Here is a 19,795-nt window from a genome sequence, read left to right as displayed (position 1 = left end):
TGGTTCTCTAAATATATATCTAGCATTGTTAAACACAACCACACATATACATGGGAAACGTAGAGAATACTTAGCTCCCTTCACCCTTGCTTCCTCCCTCATCTCGAGAAATTGTTTCCTCTTAATTTGAGTTTCTTGGTGAAATCCGGGAAGATTTTTATCGGATATCCATAAAATTTTAAGGATTGATTTCGAAAAAAAGTTCTCATGATTAAGTCTCTTTCTGAAGGTGTAGAAAGTTGAATAAACAGCGTCGCTCTATCTTCAACAATAAGTTCTTGGGATTGTTCCAAAATTGCAGTTAAATCAAATGTAGCTTCTTGATTTCGCTTTTGTTCCTAATTGTTTATATCACCAACAGCCTGAGCAAAATAATATATCTTTTCAATTTTTGGTAAATCTTTTTTTTTTTTGAAACTTTATTTATATATGAACAATAAACAACAATAACAATCAGAACAGCGATGTTAACAATATTTTTCTGCTATAATTATTGCCCCCCCCCCTCCCTCCTCCCACCCTCCCTCCTTGACCAGTGTCCTCGATTATGTCCAAGTCGGCAACAATAACAGCTTTAAAAGTTCCGGATGGTGCTTGTCCTCAATATGGTTAATTACCATCATCAGAATAGTCCACAAATGACGTAAGATGCGGAGTCTCAGTCCAAGGGTCACAGAAAAGTCCAGTACCGGGGGTTAAATAGGCAGTAAACCCCGCCCATATCTGAGAAGTGCGTACCTGCTTCTGTGAGACAGATTGGTCTATCATAGAGTGCTCCAATGCGCACAATCTTATCATTTTTCTAAACCAATGTTCAAATGGGGGACCCTGAGAGGCCAGCCAGTGGGTTAGTATTATTTGTTTCCCCAGCACTCCCGCCTTCCTGAGAAATAGGATCTGTGATGTGGATAAGTGCAAGTGAGGCGAAGACTGTACTCCAAACAACCATAGGCTAGGGTCTAAAGGTAGTACCATGTGGAGTAGTGCAGAACAGAGGCGTCTTATCTGCTGCCAAAATTGAGTAACTTTCCCACATTCCCAGAAACAATGGAAATAATGACTTTCAATTGTCTCACATTTAGGGCATGCAGCAGAAGGGGTAATCTTCATTTGGGACGCTCGTGTAGGAGTAATATAATACTGCCAAAGAAACTTGTATTGGACTTCTCGTAATATAACATTCTCTGTAATGGCATATAATTCCTTAAAGCACTGTGTAAATTCCGCTAGTGTTAGTGAGAAGAGTGTCCATTCAGTCCATTTAGAATAGACAGGAATCAATTTAGAAGTGGAATCCAATTTCTGTATTTCTTTATAAAAATACGAAAGAGTGGGCTTTCTCATGCCGCTAATGTGAACCATGTCGCGGATTTGCCGTATGTGCGGAGTCTCCTGCATCCTCGGTTTCATGGCGTGTATAAAGTGCACTAACTGGAGATAAGCAAAGGAATCCGTGTTTGGTAAGTTATATCTTTGCTGTAGTGTGCCAAAAGAAAGGAGAGATCCTGTCGCCCCATCATACATATCATAAATATAATTGAGGCCTATAGTTTGCCACCGAAAGAAGACCCCTGTCTCCCTTCCCGGGGGAAATAAAGCATGTCCAGTTATCTGAAGCAAAGAAGTCAGACGAGTCGGGACGTGCCCATTTTACATAGCATCAACCAGGTCTGGCGACATGTGCGCAGGAACTCATGAACCTTAAGATGGTGGGGTATTAGTTGGTTTTCTATTTGCAATAGGGGGTTAAGAGAATGCACACCATACCACTCCAGAAGGTGCGCGAGTGGGGTAAAAGTGGAGGTGGATGAGAGCCAGTCTCTCACATAGCGAGTGTTGCACGCCAAGTTATACAGTAATAAATTGGGGCACTTCACTCCTCCCCTTTCAATTGGACTAGTCAGTGTGTCCATCGTTAACCGAGCTTTCTTGCCTCCCCATATGAACTTTCGGAGAGCTCGTTTAACCATATTGTGGTCGGTCTATGTGAGTCGAATAGGTACCATTTGAAAAGTATACAGCCATTTAGGCAATAGTATCATCTTAAATAAATGTATTCGTCCGAACAGGGATAGCGGAAGTGGTGTCCACCTTTCCAATGAATCAAGGGTCTGTACCATGAGGGGTTGTACATTTGTCCTGTATAATTTAGTTATGCGTGTGGGGAGTTGAATGCCCAAATATTTCAAAGAGTCCTTCACCCAACGAAGTGGAAATTCCCCCTGCCATTCGCCACGAAGCTGCCCTGTAACATCTATAGCCTCTGATTTAAAATAGTTAATTTTAAGGCCTGCGAATGCGCCAAAACTGTTTTGTATGGCAATGGTAGCAGAAAGGGATTGGGGGGGGTTTGGTGAGAAATAGCAACAAGTCATCTGCAAAAGCAGCTATTTTGAAAATGTGATTAGGCCCTCCAAAGCCCCTCACTTGATTGCTAGCCTCGATTTTCCAAAGCAGTGGGTCCAAAGATAAAATATATAAGAGGGGGGAAAGGGGGCAGCCCTGTCTGACCCCCCTTTTAATCTCTATCACCCCAGACAGGCAGTCATTAGCTAATATAAGTGAGGTGGGTGTATCGTATAGTAACGTGAGATATTGTAAAAAATCCCCTCGTATCCCAAACCGTTGCAAGATAGAAAAAAGATAGGGCCAGGCTACTCGGTCAAAAGCCTTCTCAGAGTTGAGTGCCACCGCCAAAGCCGGTGTGATATGTATACTTTACAGGAACATCGGTATATAAAAATTAAAAATAAATAAATAAATATATTTTGTTGTTGGCATATTTGCATAGCGGTGAGAATTTTTATAATGTTCGTAGTGGGTTTCCGTCCACTGACAAAGCCAGTCTGGGAATGTGAAACCAAACGGGGTAGTACAACACTCAACCTCGTAGCCAGAACTTTAGTGAGGATTTTGAAATCGCAATTGAGTAAAGATATGGGTCTATATGAGGAAGGGCATAATGGGTCTTTACCCGGTTTTAAAAGTACAGTAATATGGGCTTCGTTGAACCTAGTCGGGAAGGACGTTTGCTGTAAGCCAGCTTGAAAATAATTAGCTAATGGGGTACTTATATTTTGACAGAGTGATTTATAAAAATCGTATGGAAATCCATCGGGACCTGGGGATTTCCCTGTTGGAGCCGCCATTATGACCTGGGAAACTTCATAAGTCTGAATAGGGCGATTTAAAAAATCCCGTTGGTTAGCAGTCAGAGTCAACTGAAGGCCCTGAAAGAATTCGTCCTCGAGGAGCTGACCACTGTCCGGCTCCTCAGCGTAGAGCGAAGCGTAAAATTGTTTGAAAATGTCACATATTTCCGGCTCTCGTGATGTAAGGTCCCCCGAACCCGTCCTCAGGTTAGTAATAAACGTCCTTGGCTTATATGTTTTGGTGAGATTTGCTAGTAGGCGGCCAGGTTTTTTTCCAAATTTAAATAAGGTGCGCTGGCCCACCTGTAAGTAAGCTTGAGCCCTGGTATGCAACATGGTGTTCAATCGACCGAGGATGCCATGAAACAGCTTTTGATTATGTTCCGAATTGAGCTGGATAAGCGCCTCTTTCGCTCTGCCCAAGTCTGACTCCAATTTTAAGATGTTTTTATTTAGTTGTTTGGTGCGAGAGTGGACATAAGAAATTATTTCCCCTCTTAAGACTACTTTCCCTGTGTCCCAAAATAAGTGGGGATGATCTCTATGTTGTTGATTATTGCGGGCGTAATCTTGCCATTTATTCCGTAAAAAAGTATGAAATTGAGTGTCCTTACTTAAAAAATTTGGGAATCGCCAAATGCGAGCTTTATGAGCAGGCGTTCGGGGCATGAGTTGTATTGAGATTGGACAATGGTCTGATATAGCCTGAGGTTCGATTGCCGCAGAGGCTATATTAAAGAAGTTATTTATAGGAGTTAAAATGTAATCAATCTGCGACATCGTTCCATGAGATCTAGAAACATGAGAAAAGTCCCTTTCAGTCGGATGCAAGGTACGCCAGGTGTCCAACAATCCCAAGTGGTGACAAAGATAACTTATACCTTTGAGGTTAGAACCAGTCACCGGTTGTTGTGGGGGATGTTTATCCATGGATGGATCGTGGACACAATTAAAATCTCCAACTAGATATAGATTGCCTTGTGTAGCTTTATGCAGTTCATTACATAAATGGGTAATAAATGTGTGACTGTACGCATTGGGTGCATATACATTACAGATGGTTATAGGGATAGAATTCCATATTCCTATAAGTATAATATAACTGCCCTCTGAATCAGAGATAGTGTTTAATACCTGTAGATTCGCAGTTTTGCTGATTAAGATAGCGACTCCCCCTTTTCGTCGGGCTGCAGCAGAATATAAGCAATTGCCCACCCATTCACGCTGAGTTTCTGGCTCTCTGCAGCAGAGAGGTGCGTTTCCTGAATGCATGCCACCTCTGTGCGGAGGCGTTTAAGATAAGACAAAACCTTTTTGCGTTTGATAGGCGTCCCCAGACCATTTACATTCCAAGATATTAATTTCGTCAGATTGTCATAGAAGTGACAGAGTCATACATGCCAGTCTGCCCGTAATACAGGGGGAGACCCCAGCCCTGTCCCTCCCCCGTTTTAGTGCTTTCCAGATTCCGGGATGGTATAGAAAACATCGGGAACATATTTCCCCAATCAGGTACAAAACACTCCATGAAGCATAAATCAATAACATATGAGTTACAAACTTTGTAATTCTGAGAACCGACATTTGGACACTGAATTTCTTATATGGTAAATCTTTTTCAGTAAATTTTAGCGTATTCAAAAGATAACTTCTGAACAGTTCACGATGAGATAATAAACGCATTTTAGGAAAATTGATAATCCTTATGTTGTTTCTTCTTAGCTGGTTCTCTAATATTTCCATTTTCTCCTTCTGATAGTTCTCTGATTTTATTAAATTAGCTTGAATATTTTCCACATTAATTAATTAACTTTTTTTCTATTCCTCCGATTTCAGTCTCTATCTTCTCAACTCTTCCTTCCAAGACCTGATTTTTTGAAATACTCTCTTTTACCATACTGGTTAGGGAAACTATCGCTTTCTCCATTGAGGAAATAGCTTTTAGAATTTCTTCCAGCGTTGTTTTAGAAGTCATAGATTTAGAGACCTCACAGATCACTCGAATATTCCCTTCACCCCTCTCATCCTCCAGGGGGTTAGCACCCACTACTGCTCGATGCAGCACCTCCTCCGGTTGACCCCTGGAGCCCGATCCGTCGGGGCTCTCCGAGGGCAACGAACTTTCCTCTCTGGGGTTCCCTCTCTGGGGTTCCCTCTCTGGGGAAGTTCCCGATTTCATTACATACAGAGCAGATGGCGTTACGTCCTGATCTTTCCTCTCACTCGGTGGGGCTGGGGCTTAAAGAGATCTCCGTGGCCTGGGAGCTCAGCGTCTGCTCGTCACTGAGTCCTCCAGCGGCCCCTCTCTCCGGCGTTGAAGTCACCAGTCCAGAAAACGCCTCCTCCTATCCGAGGCTGCCTTGTTAGTGGAACCGGAGTTGAGGTAATATTTTTAACTTTGGCTTTACGTTTTGTATGTGGCATAGTGCCACGAAGAAAATCAAAGTGTTCAGGAAATATTTAAGCCAAGAAATTGAAGCTCACCTCGGGAGCGCTGCGATTCCGTTCACTCCTCGGCCAGAAGGGCTGTTTTTGAAGAGTACTCAGAAGGCATCAGAGAGAGCTGTCTTAGGGTCTCATGATGGTCCTTGAGTTCCGCCTCTGTCCGTTGAATCTGCTCGCCAAACAGATTATCTCCTACACAGGGCAGGACGGATAATCTGTCTTGTACTTCAGGGCGAAGGTCGGAAGACTTGAGCCAGGCCCATCGTCTTGCCGAGATAGCAGCTGCAGATACCCTGGTAGCATATCGTAAGATGATCTGATCTCATGCTTGCCTGCCTCAAAACCCTTGTTTACTAGGGTTTGGAGTTGCTCTTGAAATGCTGAGGCAGGGAGTCTGTTAAGTCTTGTATCTGCTTAAATAAGACTCTATTATATTGGGTCATATAGAGCTGATAAGAGGCAATTCTGGAGATGAGCATTGATCCCTGGAAGACACAGCGACCAATGGCATCTAGAAATTTCTGTTCCTTGCCTGGGGGAAAGGAAGTGTGAGGTTTTGATCTCCTTGCTCTTTTCTGGGCAGATTCGACAACCACAGATTAGTGATCCAATTGAGGTTTGCGAAAGCCTGGAGCTGACTGAACGAGATAGGTGGTGTCAGCTTTCCTGTGGACTGGAGCCACAGAGCCAGGATGTTCCCAGTTCTTTTTGAGGAGATCCAGAAGAACCTGGTGGATAGGGATGGAGGTTATTTCCATGGGAGCATCCAGGAATTGTAACCGCTCCATCATTTAATGCCTGTCATCTTGTTCAGTCTGTAATTGGAAGGGAACCAATTCAGACATCTCCTTCACAAAATTTATAAAGGAAAGGTCCTCTGGAGGAGAACACTTTCTGCTTTCAGTAGGTGAAGGTGGTGAAGGCAAATCATCGATGTTTGGTGAAGAATCATCAGTCCAGGTATCATAGGGATCAACACCTGCTCCTCTAGGAACTAGAGGAGGACGGGGTGGTGGGATTCCTGAAGGTCCTGGTCGAGGCTCCGAAGGACTCGAAGGAATAACGGGAGGCACTGATGAAAGCATCGAAGGCACTGGTGCAGGCATTGAGGGCATCAATGGATGGCTCGGTGGTGCCGATGGACGTGTCTGCAACGATGGGTGGATCAGTGGCACCGACGGACGTATCAGCATCAACGGCTGAGGCATCGGCAGAACTCCCGATGGAGGGATGCGGAACGGTGTTTCTCCTCCCGATGACAAAGCAAGCAGGGAGGGTACCGGAGCCATTGGTGACCTGGGGTCCATCGGTGGAAAAGCGGCCATAAGCGCTTCCATCCTTGAGAGCAGCGGTGCCAACGCTGCTGGAATCGGGTCAGTGGTTGGTTCCGCAATCGGTGTCGGTGCCGGAGGAACCTGGAGTCAATGCATCGCCTTGTCGATGGTCTCCTGAACCATCCGGTCCGGTTCTTCTCGGAGACCTGGAGCAGGCAGCCCCGGCTCCGGAACAGAAGAAGGAGGCAGAGGCATAGCCGGAGGGACCACCGTTAAAGGCGGAGTCGCGGCTCCCGATACCCTGTTGGGTGAGGGTTGCCTCGGTGACCCGGTCACCGAAAAGGTCAGTGCCTTTTCTGGACGGGGCTTCTTCGGCGGCTCAGACGATGGTGAGGTCGATGATTTTGCTCCCTCGATGGTCCGAGACTTTCGATTGCCGGTGGCGATGTTTATCTCTACGATCCCCTCTGTCCTGTCAAAGGCCGAGAAGTCGTCGATGCTGGGACAAAGTTGATGGTGCCGGTTCTGATGACGTCGATGCAATAGTCGGCGTCGGGGTTTGAGTACGGAAGAAAAGTTCCATCTTCTCCATTCTAGCCTTGCGACCTTTTGGTGTCATAAGGGCACATTTGGTGCAGGTTAGGACATCATGCTCACATCCGAGACACATTGCACAGACTTTGTGAGGATCTGTGATGGACATGGTGCGATTACAGTCCGGGCACTGGCAGAACCCCGACGCCATGGCCATGAAAAAATTGAGCCACGGTACAGTCGACGGCCACTAGGCCGCGAGGGCCAAACTCGACGGTAATCGACGGAAAACGGGTAAAAAACTTACCAGAGTATCATGGCTTGAAAAAGTTGGAGGGATCCCTGTGGGGTAAATTAAATGTTAGTAATTCCGTGAGGAAAATTCTTGTCGGGAATCTCTGCAGAACTCCTTAACCGCATGGCTACTGCTGTGTGGAAAAAAAAAATACTGAAGTGGGACCCCTGCTGGCTGCAGGGTTAGTGCCATGCTGGGCATGCCCAGTAGGGGCCAGTCAAAGTTCTGGAAACTTTGACAGAAGTGTTCCGTGATTGGGCTTCATCCTGTGATGTCACCCATATGTGAGGACTACCATCCTGCTTGTCCTGTGAGAACACCTGTTATAGGTAAACAACTCTGCTTTCTCTGATTTGTTTTAAATGTGCTACTTGCTAACGCATGGATTGCCCCCTAATCCTTGTATTATCCAAAAGAGTAAAGAAAAGTGTAACATTTACCCATTCAGGTCATTTCATGATTTTGTAGACCTCTATTATATCCCCCGTCAGCTGTCTCTTCTTCAAACCGAACAGTCCTAACCTCTTTAGCTCTTTATCATTTTGGTTGCCCTTCTCTGTACCTTCTCCATCGCAACTATATCTTTTTTGAGATGCGGCCACCAGAATTGTACACAGTATTCAAGGTGTGGTCTCACCATGGAGCGATACAGAGGCATTATGACATTTTCCGTTTTATTCACCATTCCCTTCCTAATAATTCCTAACATTCTATTTGCTTTTTTGACTGCCGCAGCACACTGAGCCGACAATTTCAATGTAATATCAACTATGATGCCCAGATCTTTTTCCTGAGTTGTAGCTCCTAATATGGAACCTAACATTGTGTAGCTACAGCATAGGTTATTTTCCCATATATGCATTACCTTGCACTTGCCCACATTATATTTCATCTGCCATATGGATGCCCAATCTTCCATTCTCGCAAGATTCTCCTGCAATTTATCATAAATCGCTTGTGACTTAACTATTCTAAATAATTGTCATCTGCAAATATGATCACCTCACCTAATTATAGCCCATTTATACAAATTATCAGGGGTGACCTTAGGAAGGTGTGGGGCCCAGGGCAAATCAACCACAGCGGGGCCCTGCAATGTTCAAATTATAGATATGGGATGGGGCTACCATGACAATGCATGATCCAGGGCAGTCGCTATTTTCCTCCTTCCCCCAACCTAAGAATAACCCTGCTAATTACTGTAGGTGCTAGACCAGGGTTTAAAATAAGAAGCAGGCCTAGAGAGCTTCTGTGGGAGAAGCAACATTTTCAGAGCAGTGCTACATCAGACCATAAAGTTCCACTAGAAACTACACAATGAATTGTGAGGTTCTGTGGGGTCATGGTCCATTCAGGGAGTCTAGCATGGAAAGTAAAAGATCCAGCACTATGACTCTCATTAGTAAATAACCTTCCATCTCTTTTCAATCCCCAGAGTCGGAAGGACAAGGAAAGACCTAAACAGAAGCACAGAAAACACCCACAGTCTCCAAGTCTCCTCACCCCCTCCATCATTGCCCCTGCTGAGAAGGTAAACAATTCTCCATGCTTCAAAGTAAAATTTCTTAGATCCTTGGAAGTAGGGTTGCCAACTTTTCCATAGACCAGGACTGGGGGGGTGGGGGAATGGTATCCTCTAATTTGCATACATTTTAGATCCTGCCAGTGAGCTGCCTAAACAGTGTATCCAGGTATCTGCAGAACCACTGGGAGCTGAGGGCTGTGCTGTGCACCACTTGCTGTCCAATCACAGCATGGGAAAGGAAGCAGGGATAGCAGGGAATCATCTCAGCTCTCCTCTGAATGGCTCGGACCTGCCTTTCTCTTCTTCTAGCTAAGAGGCTGTGGGGAAAAAGGAGGATCCATCTGCAAAACCGGACATTTAGTGTCTGGTCAGTACTTCTGACTGGACACTGTACAGAATACCTGATAACCTGGCTGTCCGGTCCAAAACTGGACAGTTGGCAACCCTACTGGGAAGTAAAAAGATAGGTAAATAGCAAGGGAGAAAACATGAGGATAAAGGAACTTTGAGACCATTCTTGGTAAAAGGAGGAATATGAAATGTTTATAAATAAATAAACAGGTAAGAAAGAGGGTAGAAAGTAGATGGGGCTGGAGGATTCATGGGGAGAAACAGGAATAGAGAAGGGAAATAAAGGTCAAGGAGGAAAGAATGTAAAAATTCTTGTAAATTTAATGTTAAAGCATTAGAAAATTTAGATTCTCTGTTTCTAAATAAAACAATACAGAAGTGGTAATGCAAACTTGTCCTACAAAGTGCCTGAACGCTGCTCTGCTTGAGAAAGGTGATTCGATCTCCATTCCTATTCAAGTCTATGGTCTCTGCTGAGACTGACAGTATTGGTGCCAAATTGTAGTTGGAGTTTTTCTTTGTGTTGTGGACACCTGACCCCCCTTGGGAACTGGTTTGAGACCACCTGCTTTTTTCACTGAAGAACTTTAAGTGCTAATGATTTTTGGTCATTAATATCCTAAGCAAGATTTGAACTAAAAACTAAAGCTGGATGGCTTTGTAAAACCCATGGTAAAAAGTATTTTGAAGGTATCTTAATAACGGGTACCCACAATTATTACAATGAAAAAAAAATATAACGAGCTCAATATACCACTATATTTTTACATATTATTCTATTATGATTCTAGACAAATGTCTAGATTCTATTTATCTTTTGAGAATTCTAATAATTGTATTGAAAATTCTTACAAAACATTTATTTTTAAATCCCCACTAATAGACACAATACCCAATTAAAACATATTCATCCATCCCATCAACTCCACTTAAAACATAATTGTGTACAATATTTCAAAGCAATCCCAACTTACTAACATAGTATATCTAACTCCCTACATGTTACAATGTTCTAAATCATGCCTTCATTAATTCCAGCTCCTATTACATTTATCATATTGCACAAATACGGCATCTTTTTGAATGGTAATAGCCCTCAATAGTGGATGGAAGATTGCATTTGGTGAAAACTGTTTTTTGGGATAAATGTGATGACTCATGTCTAAAAGTAGAAAAACATCTAAGGTCTGCATATTGATGAACTATTGACATTTCAAAGTTGAGAGATTTAAAAGAAAAAAAGATGTCTTACTGTCCTACAAATGTGAAACCAAAAGATTTTCTGGCGTAAGATGCAAGATTAGAGAGACAGTCCAGTCGGTGAATCATTTGGAAATGTGCCCCTGAGGAAGCCACCGGAAGGTGGTGAAACAAGTGGCCTTTGGGAGCTTTTGTAAATTAAAGGGACTGCTTTACCGTAAATGTAGAGATTTTGTGTAATATGTAGGGACTGTTTAGAATACGGCAAATGTAAGGTATTTGTGCAATATGATAAATATAATAGGAGCTGGTTTTGATAAAGGAATGGTTTCAAACCTTGTAATATGTAGGGAGTTAAATATACTATGTTAGAGGAGATTGCTTTGAAATATTGTACATAATTATGTTTTAAGTGGAGTGAATGGGATGGATGAATGTGTTTTAATTGGGTATTATGTCTCTTAAGCCTGGATTTATCAAAATGCGGTAAGTACCGCATGTGATAGCAAAAGGGGCGTGGTTTATGCAAAAATTCATTTATTGCAATTTGCGCTAATTAGCTATGCGAAGAGCTAAGTTAGTGCACATTGCAATAACATTATCTGAATTTGCAATAGGTGTCAGACCTGTTGTATTTCCTGTATATGAACACTGGGAGGACCATTTTTGAGAGAGAGAGAGAGGGGGGAGGGAGAGAGAGAGACTGGCCATAATGTCATCCCCAGAGGTAGGTATTTGTATCCCTATGGTAGGCCCACCTAGTAACTCGAGGTGGGGTTTAGGTATGAGTGTAGGGGGTTAGGGGCCACTTTGACATTCTATGTGAGACGTACAAACAGAACAGTGGTCTCTTGTGAAGATTTGATGACCTTCGGAGTGAGGAAACTCACTCCAAGATGAGATTTGTGCAGTGTTCTCTCAACCTAGCTTGATGGACTCTCTACCTGGGTAACATCAAGCTAGATGGAGAGACCATTGCCCAAATCTCATCTTGGAGTGAGTTTCCTCACTTTGAAGGCAATCAGATCTTCACAAGAGACCACTGTTCTGTTTGTACATGTCACATAGAATGTCAAAGTGGCCCCTAACCCCCTACACTCATACCTAAACCCCACCTCGAGTTACTAGGTAGGCCTACCATAGGGATACAAATACCTACCTCTGGGGATGACATTATGGTCTCTCTCTCTCACTCTCGCTCTCTTGCTCCCCTCAAATAGGCCTTACAGGAGACATCACAAAAGGCGATGAAACCTTATCTCATGGCAGCTATCGCACAGCCTAACTCACTTCAAAGAGGTGTAGTTAAAATCAGCATTACGGCTGTGCGATAGCTCTTCGCAGACAGGCTAACCCAGCCCACTCTCCACCCCTAACTCCTCCTATTTTCTGAATTTGCATCGCACCATACAATATGGTGCTATCACATGTGTTAAACACATTTTCGCATGCAATAACCCCTTAACGCATGCGAAAACGCCTTATCGCATTTTGATAAATGACCCCCTTAGTTTGGGGATTTAAAAATAAACATGTTTGTTTTGTATGAATTCTCAAAAAAATTGTCTACAATCTAAATATCTTTTGAGAATTCTTACATTTGTCTCTTATGTAATGGAATAATATATATAAACATATAGTGCTATTTTGATATATTGGGGATCCTTATTTATAAAACTCCATGCCAATCCATCAAGTATTACAACATATTTTTGATTATTGTTTTATGAAGATGTGGCTACTTATAAGAGAACAAACTGTTGGTTGATGACAGTTTTTTTTCTACATTAAGAACATAAGAACATGCCAGACTGGGTCAGACCAAGGGTCCATCAAGCCCAGCATCGTATTTCCAACAGTGGATGATCCAGGCTATAAGTACCCAAAAACTAAGTCTATCCCATGCTACTGATGCTAGTAATAGCTGTGGCTATTCCCTAAGTCAACTTAATTAATAGCAGGTAATGGACTTCTCCTCCAAGAACTTATCCAATCCTTTTTTAAACCCAGCTACACTAATTGCACTAACCACATCCCCTGGCAACAAATTCCAGAGTTTAATTGTGCGTTGATTGAAAAAGATATATTTTATCCAGTTTTGCTACTGTTGATTTCTGTAGAATTCTGGATAACATAGTAGTTGTCAGCAGATAAAGACTGCTTGGCTCAAATATATCCATCGTGAGCTTTGACAGAAATTAAGTGGATAATTACCTACTGCCAGTAGTGCTCTAGTCCATAAAACCTCAGGACTCCAGTTTATCATTTTACCCCATAACCTCACCCAGTAACAGGTTTGTAACAAACATTTTAGGTCTTTTGATTTTATTTCCTTATTTTTCTAAAGTAGTATATTATAATTTGGATGTATTCTTTCTTATATAGTCTTATGATGAAATTTAAAAGGCTCCACTGTGGCAAGAGGATAGGCATAATGCACTGGGGTAATCATGGTAACTTTACTATACAGGGGTAGCCTGGAGCAGCAGTTACAATCCTAAACACCTGACTGGGCAGACTAGACTGGCCATTTTGGTCTCTATCTGTGATCATTTACAGTGTTGCTATGTTACGTCACCCCATTCTTATTACATCAGAAAAAAAATTTTCTGCCCTGCCAAACAGGTAAATGTATTTTTAGCTGAGTAAGTCATTACCTGGATAAGAAAGTTGTGGTGCTGGGGTGAGGCTTAAATTTAGCCGGGTAAATCTGGTCATGGCAGAGAGCAAGTCTGAAGTTCTTTGAGTGAACCTAACTGGCTAACTTTAAATGTAACTGGGTATATTCAGCCTGACTTAACTGATTGCTTCCCTGCTGAATATCCTGGCCAAAGTTAGCCAAGTTTACGCAGCTAACTCATTCAGAAATGAGCTCACTATTTCTTAACCAAGACTGCATCCCTAGAAATGAAAGAGAGATGAGCATTGGAAAGGGATTCATACTTTGCCAACAAAGCAGAGATACTAAAATATGTAATTCAGAATTGTCCTAAAACTTTAAATCCTTGACACTGAGAAAACAAGGCTGTTTGGCATAATAAAAGCAATACTAATTAAGAAAAATAGAGATGGAAAAAGAGAAATGAGGCAAGTGGGACGGACAGAGGAGAAAAAGAAAGGCAGAAAGAGAGAAAAACCAAGGAAGACATGAAGAAAAAGAATGTTCATTATTTTTATTATTTTAGATTTAGATCATGCCTTTTCAAGGTGAGTTTCATTCAGGTACTACAAGTATTTCCCTGTCCACAGAGGATTTACAATTTATTTTGTTCTTGGGGCAATGGAGGGCGAGTCACAGGAAGCAGCAGTGGGAATTGAACCCTGGCTTCCCTGGTTCTCAGCTCCACTCTTCGGCCTAGATTCATCAAAATGCTATAAATATAGCAGAAATAGCCCCCGTGACATGGTTAGGCTAATTTCCTGTATTCTATAGGCAATTTTTGCATCATGTGTTGCGTCGGCGCATAGCGCATCATTTTATGCGGCTCGCATTGATTTGTACGTGGCACTTTTTTCTGGTTTATCTATCCTGGCTTCCTGCAGCTGCCTCTTTGAGGGTGTGTCAGACGTTTGGAGAGAGAGGAGTTGGTGGTAGTTGGTTAGAGATATTTAGCGAGTTTCGAGTGAGGTGTCCTGTGGCTTGTTTCTCATCTGTTACCCTTTCCCTTTGTCTATTGTCTTGATCTGTGTGTGTGAAAGATTTTGTTAGTTTGTCCTATTTGTCTGACTGTCTTTGTGTTTGGGTGAGGCATGGTGGTGAGCTGGAGGAGTGGTGAGGTGTGGTGTGGTGGTGTTGAGGAGTGGAGAGGATGGAGCATGAGAGGCAGGAAGAGAGGAGAGGTGTGAAGAAAGGAGGGGGAGGAGGGAGGTCGAGGGCAGGAGTGCTAGGGGAAAAAAAGAGTAGGGATAAGGTCAGGAGTCAAGATAAAGAAGAGATAGAAGGAAACGGGAGGGGGAAGAGGTTAGGCATGCGATTCCGGTGGGAGGAAAATAACAGGCAGAGCGGAAGGAAGTTAGTAGGGCAGGTGCAGGAAGGGGGGAAGAGGGGAGTTGGAGCGAGAGTCGGGAAAGGGAAGGACACCTCTCAGGAAACAGAAGTGGCACCCCATTCAGACAGCAGGGCGCATTCGTCTGAAGGCATTGAATTTCAGCTCGGAGGACAACAAGATGATCATTGCTGGGGTCCTGGAACATTATGCCATTCTCTTCAGCAACCATGCAGCCAAGACCTAAAGGGCATCCAAGGGCCAGAACTGGCGCACCATTGCTCAGACTATCTCAAGGCACAGCGGCATGAAACGCAGTTGGGAGCAGGTAGCCCACAGGTACCGGGACATAAAGGCCCAATTGAAGATAAAGATGGCTAACTGCAACAAATATATATGGCAGACCAGTGGAAGAGCCCCTTGTCCAATTGTGCTCACACCCATGGAGGAGTGCCTCGTCCAGCGGCTGGGACCGAATGTGTTAGAGGGCATGCCTAAGCAGCTGAACACCATGCAAGCCAGAGCCAGTAAGTTCACCTCACCTGAAAATGGCAAGGCTTCTATCATTTGGCATAAGATGCTCACACTGATTGACATGCAAAGTGCACATCTCATGCCAAACAGTGCATGTGTGTACCTCTTGGCTTTGGTACATATGTCGTCTTCTTTAAGAACATAAAGCTTGCCATGTTGGGTCAGACCAAGGGTCTATCAAGCCCAGTATCCTGTTTCCAACAGTAGCCAAGCCAGGTCACAAGTACTGGCAGGATCCCAAAGAGTAAATAGATTCCAAGCTGCTTATCCCAAGAATAAGCAGTGGATTTCTGCAACTCTCCCTTAATAATTGTTAATGGACTTTTCCTCCAGGATGTGTCCAAACCTTTTTTTTTTTAAAATTTAAATTTTTAATTAAAGTTTTTGAGTATTTGAAACAAGCACAGCGAATACAAACTTGCAAACGTTACATAATGCATACAGTGCAATAAGCCCCCCTCCCAATCCTCCCCTCCCCACACCCAACATGGTAGAATCCAAAAAGGTAAAAAAGCAGAGTCAGTTAGTCCAGTGAAGTCCTCAGTATGGATGGAAAAATATAGTAAAGTAATAACAGGTCAAATTACAGTGCCTGCTTTGCAGCTGCTGCTATTTTGACGTACATATTCTGAACACACGCAGTCCACCACCATGCCCACAAAAGCGTCAGCCTATAGGTCACAGAGTACCAAGTAAGTGAGTCATATAAACAGTATGATGAGAATATCACAATTGTGAGATATAATCCAAAAATGGTTTCCATATTTTTAAAAAAGAAGCCATTCGATTGTATTTGGTGACTGTTAAGGAGGCTAACTTATGATATAAATGTAGTTTTTCAATGATATCCTTGAGCTTGGGCACCTGGCTTGATTTCCATCGAAGTGCCATCAGGCTGCGGGCAGCTATAAACAGTTGAGTACAAAACCGTTGTTGATTCTTATTTATGGTGTCAGGAAATATATGCAACAATGCAACTACAACAGATGGCGTTACCACTATACCCAGGATGGAACTTAACCAAGTAAAAACCACCTCCCATAAAAGTTTGAGTGGAGAGCACTCCCACCAGATATGCAAGTATGTACCCCAAGCCCCAAAGTCAAGCTAACAAGCATCCGACACAAGGGATAAAATCTGTGGAGCTTATCCAGGGTAAGGTACCACCTGTAAATCATTTTGTAGCAGTTTTCCTGCAAGCAAGCAGATTTAGAACACCCTCTAGCACTACATATGGCCTCACCCCATGCTTTCGGTCCCAATTGTGTGCCCAGATCAGTTTCCCACATGGTGATAAACTTGCAAGACTCTGCGTGAGTCGCAAAAAATAATTGATAAATTTTAGATATCGAGCCTGCAAGCATATCGCTGTTTAAACAATATGATTCCATCAGCGACCGGCCCAGCCGCAAGGAGCTGGATCACTGTAGAAATCGCACAAAATGGGCGACCTGTGCGTATGCCAAAAAATCATGATGATCAAGATGGAATAATTCTAACAAACGTTCCCTAGAAAGAATGTCACCCTGAGAGAGCAGATGGCCTACGGTAGTGATCCCCTTCTCCCGCCACTGTTTTAATCGTTGGGTTTGATAACCGATGGGTAGGTGGACGTGATTCATAAGGGATGTTTGGTAAAAATATTTGTGATCCCCCAACCAGGCGGCTTCAGTTGTTTACCCAAATGCAAATAGTGACTGCCAGCGACCATGGAAGACCCTTGACAGGACGCCAAGTATTGCGGGGCTGCCACGGAAGAGCAGATAGTTCCATTGGACCTACTATAATTTGTTCTATGTGTACCCATTGCTTTGGGACCGTGCGGCGATTAATATCTAGTACAGCTCTCAATTGGGACGCAACATAGTACCATGAGATATTAGGGACTCCCATACCCCCCTGTAATTTTGATAAATATAATACCTGACGGGCAAGTCAGGGTGGGCGCCGCCTCCAAATAAAGTCAAAATAGTTTTCTGCCAGCTGCGCAAGATTGGGGAAGGTATAACCAGGAATATGAGCAGATGGAATAGGTTCCCTTATTCCATCTGCTCATATCCGTTATAATTTTGTCAACCAGAGGGAGATAATTTAGAGGATACAAGTCTGTCAGCCTTGCAGAAAGCTGGACACCTAGATATTTGATGTGTGATTTGGCCCACTTAAACGAGTATTGATCCCTAAGTGACTGTACTGCTGCAGGGCTCAGATTAATGTTTAGCAACTCTGACTTGTCAAGATTCACCTTAAGGCCCGCAACTCTGCTAACCTGCTTAATTCCCACGTCACTCCTTGCAGTGAGTGGGCAGGGTCAGTGAGAATTAAGAGTACAACATCAGCAAATAACGAAAGTTTATAATGAGTTTCTCCTAAAGTGACACCCTTAAGGTCTAGTGATGTTCTCATCCTAGTTGTAAGTGGTTCCAAATAAAGGGCGAAAAGCAATGGGGATAGGGGGCACCCCTGCCTGGTACCTTGGCCAATGTCAAACGCTTGACCATATCCATTATTAACTTTGACCCTAGCTTTTGGGTGATCATAGAGTTTTTGTATCCATTTGAGAAAATAGGGCCCGAACGCCAATTTTTGCAATGTAAGAAACAGAAATGGCCAGTGAACTAAGTCAAATGCTTTTTCAGCATCTATAGATAGTAACACCGCTGGTTCCTGTTGTTCCTTGCAAACCCACCATATCAAATCAATCACTTTGCGAATATTATCCGCCGCCATGCGCTGTGGCATGAATCCTACTTGGTCGGAATATACCAGGCAGGGAAGAAATTTGTTAAGCCTAAGAGCCAAGAGCCTAGCTAGGATCTTAAGGTCGACATTAATGAGAGAAATAGGCCTGAAAGAACTGCATTGTGTAGGGTCCCTCCCCGGTTTGGCTAACACAGTAATACCAGCCACATTTGCCTGGGTGCCAATACTCCCGTCCTCCCGAAAGTTGTTAAAGAATTGAGCTAGCGGTTCTGCCACCGTGTGGGCACACTTTTTGTAGTAGGCACCTGATAACCCATCGAGACTCGGGGATTTACCCAGCTTGAGAGACTTAATTACCGACACTATCTCATCAGCTGTAATGGGGGCCTCTAAAGATTGTTGTTGTTCAAGAGTTAGGCTTCGCAACTCAATATCCCGCAGGTAGTCTTCAATATCGGGCTTTTGAATATCCTCCTCAGCACTATAAAGTGTTCTATAAAAATTAGAAAAGGCTTCGGATCTCTGAGGAGGTGGTCAATATTTTTCCAGCAGTATCTTTGATTTTAGAAATATTATTCTGGGATATTTTGGTCCGCAACTGCTGTACTAGTAGGCGCCCTGCCTTATCCCCTCCCTCATAATACATCTGCTTAGTTACATCTAGCACGTGAAGTAATTGTTTATTATCTAGCTGATAGAGTTCTGACTTCAGGGCTAAAAGCTTCTGGTAGCAATGGTTCAAATGGGTCCTCATATGTTCTTTAGAGAGGCAGGTTATCTTAGCCAACAAGTCCATTCTAGCCTGAAGCTGGAGGCACTTGCATATCGCCGTCCTAGATATTAGAAACCCACGTGCCACCGCCTTCGAGCCCATAGAGTGCATGAAGTGATAGAGGGGCTTCTGTTTAAAGTTTTCTTGTAAATGTGATTCCAGCTTCTGAACAAACTGGTCATCTTGTATTAAAGATTTGTTCAGTTTCCAAAAGCGGTCGCCTGCGTCCCTTTTACCCATATCTACATCTAAGCTTATGGGAGCGTGATCGGACCAAGTGATGGTCTCAGTGTCCACTGTACGTACACGATTGCTTAACAAATTATCTACTAAGAAATAATCAATGCGTGAGTAGCTGTCATGTGGCGTTGAGTAAAAAGTATAAGAGCGAGATTTAGGGAAGCAATTCCTGCAAACATCAACTAAGCTCTAGTCCTCTATAATTCCTTTCAATTGAGACCTATATTTATGAGTGGAGGAGAGTTGTGCTGTAGAGTTATCCAATTCCCGACACAGTGTAACATTAAAATCTCCTCCAGTGATAATTGAGCCCTCAGCATGATTTAATAGGAGGCCTTGTATATCCAGCAAAAAGGCTCCCTGTTCCCGGTTAGGGCATAAAGTGACACCAATGTATAGATTTGAATGCTTATCTGGATTTTTCCATACTGGGTCAGACCAAGGGTCCATCAAGCCCAGCATCCTGTTTCCACCAGTGGCCAATCCAGGCCATAAGAACCTGGCAAGTACCCCAAAACTAAGTCAATTCCATGCTATTGTTGCCAGTAATAGCAGTTGCTATTAAACAAAAACCTCCCTGAGGGGTCCGCTATGTGAGATAGGTATTCAAAAAGTAATTGGGTTGAGAGCAAAATTCCTGTGCCAGCATACTTTAGTCTTAGCCCCGCTAGTAGCTTGGTAGACATGGGGGTATTCCCTGTAGGCCAGAAGGTGTTCATGCCTCCTCCTTAAATGGGTCTCCTGGATGTATGCTATGTCAGCTTTATGATGCTGTAGCTCTTTC

General features: G+C 43.3%; 1 protein-coding gene across 3 annotated transcripts in view; it reads left to right on the top strand.

Moving 5' to 3' along the window:
- Positions 1–19,795, top strand: part of MLLT6 (MLLT6, PHD finger containing) — a 371,762-nt gene that overhangs the window by 231,278 nt on the left and 120,689 nt on the right. For all 3 annotated transcript variants that reach the window (XM_029573666.1, XM_029573665.1, XM_029573668.1), the window contains one exon: positions 9,136–9,231. In XM_029573666.1, the coding sequence (XP_029429526.1) occupies positions 9,136–9,231 (96 nt within the window). The remainder of the gene's footprint in view (positions 1–9,135; positions 9,232–19,795) is intronic.

This window comes from Rhinatrema bivittatum, chromosome 12 (genome assembly GCF_901001135.1).
Source record: "Rhinatrema bivittatum chromosome 12, aRhiBiv1.1, whole genome shotgun sequence".
In the NCBI taxonomy this organism is placed as follows: Eukaryota; Metazoa; Chordata; class Amphibia; order Gymnophiona; family Rhinatrematidae; genus Rhinatrema; species Rhinatrema bivittatum.
Note: the sequence above shows the minus strand (reverse complement) of the source record. Positions and strands in the feature narration are given on the sequence as shown.